The following is a 7,369-nucleotide window of genomic DNA, read 5'->3' on the forward strand; positions in this document are numbered from 1 at the left end:
AACGCGCCTTTCCCCCACTGACCCCCAGGCATGCGCAGATTGCGCATTCTGCTCTGTGATGACGTCGCGCGGAAATCCGTCTATAGTATACTGTGGCACATACATGGGCAACTGGTGGCCCGGGGGCCACATGCGGCCCCCACCTTCACTTAATGTGGTCCCTACCTTCACTTAATGCGGCCCGCAGGTTGATATCAGAATAGTGATTATATTATTGATTTCAGCTGTTATGATTCATAACATGTAAACATGACCCACTTTATTTACTTCAGTCTATATTAGTAGCTTAATGACTAGTATTAACATTCTATTGTCTTTTTTATGTCCAATGTATTTGTATTTAAGTTCCTAAAGTTAACATAAGTATAACTAAACGCATTTGAAATTAAATACAAATATTACTTTTCAGGATTCCCATAAAAAAATAGCACAAAAAAAAATTCAGGATTCCAATTGTAGCACAAATAACAGATCTACAAGCTCAAAACGCGTCGCACCGCGACGCGTTTTGAGCTTGTAGATCTGTTCTATTTGTGCTACTTTTGTGAGACATAGAATGGTGAAGTACGGCATTCATTTACGAAAAAGGTACGGAGATAAGAGGTGTCTGCCCGACATACTGTTGGACAGACACCTCTTATCTATATGCAATTTGTCCCTCTGGAGTGACTGTGTAAATATAGAGGCTGTATACAGCAGTAGTATATAGAGGATATGCGAATGCTTAAAGTGAATGGCAAATCGAGTGGCAAAGCAACATGCAAAGTGAGTTTAACATTGTTTAATGTTGTTTAATGCATTCAGATATGACTTTTCTGTTTGGATGCATGGGCTGTCAAGGCCAGAAAGTATTTCTTTGACACTCAGTAGGCATTCCTGCATAAAATCCGGGTTTGATGATGATGTCACACGCATATCCTCTATTCTTACCTTCTTCCTAGTGAAGACCTTTCCATGGTCTATGAACAGTGAGGATGGAACTCTCTTCAGAGAGGTTTTAGCTGAAGCTGTTCTACGAAGCAGAGGGTTCAGGAAACCAGCCTGAAACACACACACACACACACACACACACACACACACACACACACACACACACACACACACACACACACACACACACACACACACACACACACACACACACACAGACAGACAGACAGACAGACAGACAGACAGACAGACAGACAGACAGACAGACAGACAGACAGACAGACAGACAGACAGACACACACACACACACACACACACACACAATTAGAAAACAGCAGAGTTTTCGGTGGAATTCAACAGGTTCACTAGAGGAGAGAGGAGGAGTCTAACCTGAGCTCTCTCGCTGCAGAAGGCCAGACTCTGTCTGAAGGAGGTGCGTTTGTTTTGCTTCCCAGCAGACGCCAGGTTGACCTCCGACCCCGCTCTGAGGTGCACCGCCCCCATGTTCCCCCCCGCCAGCTCCAACTTCTGGACCCCCCGCTCCACCTTCATGTCTGTTACACACACACACACACACACACACACACACACACACACACACACACACACACACACACACACACACACACACACACACACACACACACACACACACACAGGTTTGTATTACTATACTTGTGAGGACATCAACGCTTTAGGACAGCCATTTTATGAATGTCATTAAAAAATACATATATTTTGCCAGTTTTAACCGTAAGCCGAAAAACAGCAGATCTACAAGCCCACAAGATCGGCTATTTTTTGGTGAATGACACATGGCGCGCAACTAAGTATAAATCATGTTCATAACTCTAATTCCAATCCTTAAACCTAACCTCTAAGTGTCTAATCCTGACCTGAATGTTTTTCTGATTGTTAACGTATCTCTAAAACATGTTTTTTTTAACTATAAAACAACCATTTGTCTTGTGAGGACCAGGAAAACGGTCGTCACAATGTATATTTCTTCAAATTCTACTATAGTTGGTCCTCGCAAGTATAGTAATACAAACACACACACACACACACACACACACACACACACACACACACACACACACACACACACACACACACACACACACACACACACACACACACACACATATGTGTGTTAACGGGTCCATTTGGTTCCATTTGTACACTCTCAGAGTTACAGACCCATAAGGGTCCATTTGGTGCCTAATCTATCATTTAGCTGGGGACCCCCTGGAACTCCCTCAAGGACCCCTGGGGGTCCCTGGACCCCACTTTGAGAACCAATGCATTAGGGGATGTGATCATGTGACTCACTGTGACTGAACACTGTGTTGCTATAGGTGACGGAGTCTCCTTGTGCCACATCCTGATTGGTCTGGAACTGATGGAGAGGAAGAGGAGAGGAAGAGGAAGAGGAGGTGAAGAGATGGAGGGATTAAGAGGAGAAGGGAGAGAGAAAAAGGAGAGAGGAGGTAGAGAGAACTATAAGAATATACATAGAACATCCTCCTCCTGCTACATATAATTAAGGAAACCTCTGTGGACAGAACCTGTCTGTTCCGCCCGGTTCTCCTCATTGGCTGGAGCAATTGATCAGAATTTGCACACGGCCCCTTCCCATTAGCATACGCACCTAATAGAGCGTCGCAGTTCCGCCACTTCCTGGTGCCGGAAGTAAATACTCAATGCATTTTTCCCATTGACTTTTCCAAAAATATTTATATAAATGAATTTAAGCCTAGAATCAAGCTATCCAGGATCCTGGTGAATCATGACCATAAAACCTTTTTTTCTGTGATTTTTTTTTATTTTATATTTAATGATATGATAAACTATATTTAATAAATACCCTTTGTTTTGCCGTTTTCAAAAAAGTTTTTTCACAGAATCAAACGTTTTATGGTCATGATTCACCAGGATCCTGGATAGCTTGATTCTAGGCTTAAATTCATTTATATAAATATCTTTGTAAAAGTCAATGGGAAAAATGCATTGAGTATTTACTTCCGGCACCAGGAAGTGGGCGGGAACTGCGACGCTCTATAGCGACACCGCTTTTTAACTTCCCCAAAATGTAAGCTGTTTATTAACGCTTTTATGTCAACGCCGGAGATTCTGAGTTTGGGCTATGGGAGCTATTGTCGCCATGGTTATAGCCGTCGCCATGGTTATAGCCGTCGCCATGGTTATAGCGCCCCAAGTTATGGGATGAACGATCAAACTGTGCACGGGCACTGTCAGAGAGACAACGCTGCAAACGTATAAAGGACTTTCGTTTAAGGCCCGTATCCATACACACTGTGTTTCATGAGAGGGAGGGCACTTTGGATATTACATTACATTACATTACATTACATAACATTACATTACAGTCATTTAGCAGACACTTTTATCCAAAGCGACTTATAATAAGTGCATTCAACATACTGTAGGTAGGGAATGAAACTACTAATCACCAGAGGTCCTAAGTGCATTTTCTGCTAAAACAAGCAACTAAGAGTATACCTATAGCGCTAAGGTAAAAGTGTAATATATCAGCTACCTACTTTATTAAACAGATGAGACAAAATAGCAACATCAAATGAGCAAGAGCTAAAACAAATAATTGTATAGACTAAACAAGATCCAATAAAACAATACAACAATAAAACAAGAGTTTGTACAACTAGTTAACAACAAGTAGGCCAGACAGAGAGGAAGGGTAGTGTTTCCTGAAGAGGTGGGTTTTCAGCCTGCGGTGAAAGATGGGCAGTGACTCTGCTGTCCTGACATCAGTGTCTCTGCTGTCCTGACATCAGTGTCTCTGCTGTCCTGACATCAGTGTCTCTGCTGTCCTGACATCAGTGACTCTGCTGTCCTGACATCAGTGACTATGCTGTCCTGACATCAGTGACTCTGCTGTCCTGACATCAGTGACTCTGCTGTCCTGACATCAGTGACTCTGCTGTCCTGACATCAGTGACTCTGCTGTCCTGACATCAGTGTCTCTGCTGTCCTGACATCAGTGACTCTGCTGTCCTGACATCAGTGACTCTGCTGTCCTGACATCAGTGACTCTGCTGTCCTGACATCAGTGACTCTGCTGTCCTGACATCAGTGTCTCTGCTGTCCTGACATCAGTGACTCTGCTGTCCTGACATCAGTGACTCTGCTGTCCTGACATCAGTGACTCTGCTGTCCTGACATCAGTGTCTCTACTGTCCTGACATCAGTGACTCTACTGTCCTGACATCAGTGACTCTGCTGTCCTGACATCAGTGACTCTGCTGTCCTGACATCAGTGGGAAGTTCATTCCACCACTGTGGGGCCAGAACAGTAAAAAGCCGTGACCGTGTAGATCGACCAGAAGGACCACCGAGCGACGAGGCAATCAGTCGCCCCGAGGTGGCAGACCGCAGTGGTCGGGCAGAGGTGTAAGCATCGACCATAGCCTGGAGGTAAGAAGGAGCTGTTCCTTTCACTGCCCTATAGGCTAGCACCAGGGTTTTAAACTGGATGCGAGCCGCTACGGGGAGCCAGTGTAGAGAACGGAGAAGGATAGTTGTGTGGGAGAACTTGGGGCGGATATCATCTTCATGGCACAAGCACACATACGTTCTTTGTTTTCTCCCCCGCGATTTTGTAACCCATTTTTTCACCCAGTGCCAATTGCCTAAGTAAGAAACCCCTATAGAACGGAGCGTACCATGTGTTCCAGTATGGAGGCGTTGGAGTAGATGGGTTGAGGCTGGGCCGTACCACTCAGATGGAAGGGGTCCAACATGTAGTTGTTGGAAGAGGAGGAGATGGAGGAGGAGGAGGAGGAGGTGGGGAAGCGGTGGGTCTTCAGTCCACTGAGGAGGAGAGTTTATTATATTATTACATGTTATTGTATTCTTCATGTCATTCATTTTACTGCTTTCTAGGCCATTGGTTCTCAAAGTGGGGTCCGAGGACCCCCAGGGGTACTTGAGGGGGTTCCAGGGGGTCCCCAGCTAAATGATGGACAGGAACCAAATGGACCCTTATGGGTCTGTAACTCAGAGAGTGTACAAATGGAACCAAATGGACCCTTACGGGTCCATTTGGTTCCATTTGTACACTCTCTGAGTTAAATTAACATTGATTTTACTATATGAATTGGGGTCCCAGAGATAGAGATGCCATTAAATGGGGGTCCGCAGCCCTAATGCATGTCAAACTGGGGGTCCTTGACATTAAAATGGTTGAGAATCACTGCTAGAGAGCCGTAAAAATCTTCTATTATGGGGGTCCCTGGCTTATATTTTCAAATGGGGGTCCGCGGTCTAATAAGTGTCTATTTGGGGGTCCTTGGCACGAAAAAGTTTGAGAACCACTGTTCTAGGCTTGGGATGCAGAACCGGAGGAACCGGAGGAACCGGAGGAACCCCATCCAACATTTAGGAGTGGACCAGGAAGTGTTTCCTGAAGGTTTATATCTACACTGTATGTCTGATATACAATTATAATAATAATACACTTTATTTGACATGACATGCAGCTCAAAGTGCTTTAGAGAGCAACAATACAATTACAGAAAAAGTACAACTAATTTAACAATAGAGGATATGTGCATGCTTAAAGTGAATGGCACATCGAGTGGCACATCGAGTGGCAAAGCAACATGCAAAGTGAGTTTAACATTGTTTAACATTGTTTAATGTTGTTTAATGCGATCAGATATGACTTTTCTGTTTGGATGCATGGGCTGTCAAGGCCAGAAAGTCTTTTTTTGACACTCAGTAGGCATTCCTGCATAACTTCCGGGTTTGATGATGATGTCACACGCATATCCTCTATAAAGCAAAAAAGAAAATCAAAAGCATAAAACAACATTAAAATAAAAGCAAAAAAGACAGTGAATCAACTATAAGAGTGGATCTGTAAACCTTTTAACCAAGGTTGCGTGTTTGCGTGTGTGTGTGTGTGTGTGTGTGTGTGTGTGTGTGTGTGCGTGCGTGTGTGCGTGTGTGTGTGCTTGCGTGTGTGTGTGCTTGCGTGCGTGCGTGCGTGCGTGCGTGCGTGCGTGTGTGTGTGTGTGCGTGTGTGTGTGTGTGCGTGTGTGTGTGTGTGCGTGTGTGTGTGTGTGCGTGTGTGTGTGTGTGTGACAACCTGAGTGCTTCTGTCTTCTCCAGTGTGTTGTCGTCGTCATGGTGATGATGATGATGATTGACAGCTCCGTCCTGCAGCAGCTGAAGCCATCGATCCTTGTCGTCGTGGCAACCAGCCTGTTAGGAAGGAAGGGAGGGAGGAAGGAAGGGAGTTAGGATTCTATCGGGACATAACTCCAACGGTGCTGAAACGTCAGACGACGGGGCCGTCCGCCGCCCTGCTCATCCTAGAACAGAGCTACTCAACTTAACCCATTGAGACATGAAACCGATTCTACATGTCTCCTACATCTCAACAGTTTTCTGAAAAACCTATGTTTCTATAACACTCGGTGCCGCGCTATGAGCTTGTAGATCTGCTATTTTTGAATAGCCCAAAGTGTAAAATGATGCTTTTTAGCTCAAATCTAAAAATGACACAGTTCCAGGTCTTAATGGGTTAAGATGGCTCAGGGGCCACTCAGAAAAATACCAAAAGTCCAAGGGCCGCAAGCTAAAAATAACGGTCTTATTTTGGATTTTTCGATTTTTTTAACACACACTACACATCGTTATTGTTATAAGAAAATGTACATTTTGACACGTGAAATAATGACATTTCACCATATGAAATAAGGGACACCTATCCTGGCTGAAAAAATGTGGGGGTCAAACACCCCAAAAACCCTGAAACGCTTAGAAAACTATGCATTATACCTGTAACAATTGACGCACCTGTATATGTCTGTCTGTTTGTTTTTGAAAAAAAAATGAAGCAACCCATATATTAGAACAGAAATGTATATCTTTTATCCTGTGCTTAAAAATGTAATTTGGTTTGAACATGAGGGGCCGCAGAGACGCTGCGTTGGGGCCGCATGCGGCCCGCGGGCTGCGGGCTGCGGGTTGAGTAGCGCTGTCCCAGAGAAACGATATTAGCGTCCGGCAACCCCCAGGGGTTCGCGTACTCTCGGGGACCCCCAGGGGTACTCGGGGAGTTACAGGTCTGTAACTCTGAGAACAAATGGAACTTTCTCAGAGTTGTGAGAAAGGTGAGAAAGGTGAGAAAGTGAGGACTAGTTGCAGTGTGTGTTTATTGCCAGCAGGAGGCGTACCTCCAGGACGGCCACAGTGTCTCCATGCTGCAGCAGAGTGATCCGGTAGGAGGTCTGGGTGTCGGCTCCGGGTTTTACCTCACACCCTCTCAGATGGACCGTGTACTGAGGAGTCCGCTCCTCCTCCTCCTCCTCCTCCTCCACATGCTCCTCCCCCTCCCCGAACATCTTCAGAAGTCCCGCCTCCACCTGACACAGGAGGCTCTGCCATTGGC

The 7,369-nt window shown here is 45.1% G+C and overlaps 1 protein-coding gene across 1 annotated transcript in view; it reads right to left on the bottom strand.

Moving 5' to 3' along the window:
- Window positions 1-7,369, bottom strand: part of LOC311044168 (actin filament-associated protein 1-like 2) — a 32,579-nt gene that overhangs the window by 1,117 nt on the left and 24,093 nt on the right. Inside the window, exons 10-15 of the mRNA XM_084055587.1 lie at window positions 7,155-7,369; window positions 6,062-6,177; window positions 4,635-4,782; window positions 2,263-2,329; window positions 1,321-1,484; window positions 931-1,041 (exon numbers count right to left, since the gene is read on the bottom strand). The exon at window positions 7,155-7,369 is cut by the window's right edge and continues 24 nt beyond it. Coding sequence (XP_083911713.1) covers window positions 931-1,041; window positions 1,321-1,484; window positions 2,263-2,329; window positions 4,635-4,782; window positions 6,062-6,177; window positions 7,155-7,369 — 821 coding nt within the window. The remainder of the gene's footprint in view (window positions 1-930; window positions 1,042-1,320; window positions 1,485-2,262; window positions 2,330-4,634; window positions 4,783-6,061; window positions 6,178-7,154) is intronic.

Source organism: Gymnoscopelus microlampas (genome assembly GCF_963454915.1).
Source record: "Gymnoscopelus microlampas genome assembly, chromosome: 4".
In the NCBI taxonomy this organism is placed as follows: Eukaryota; Metazoa; Chordata; class Actinopteri; order Myctophiformes; family Myctophidae; genus Gymnoscopelus; species Gymnoscopelus microlampas.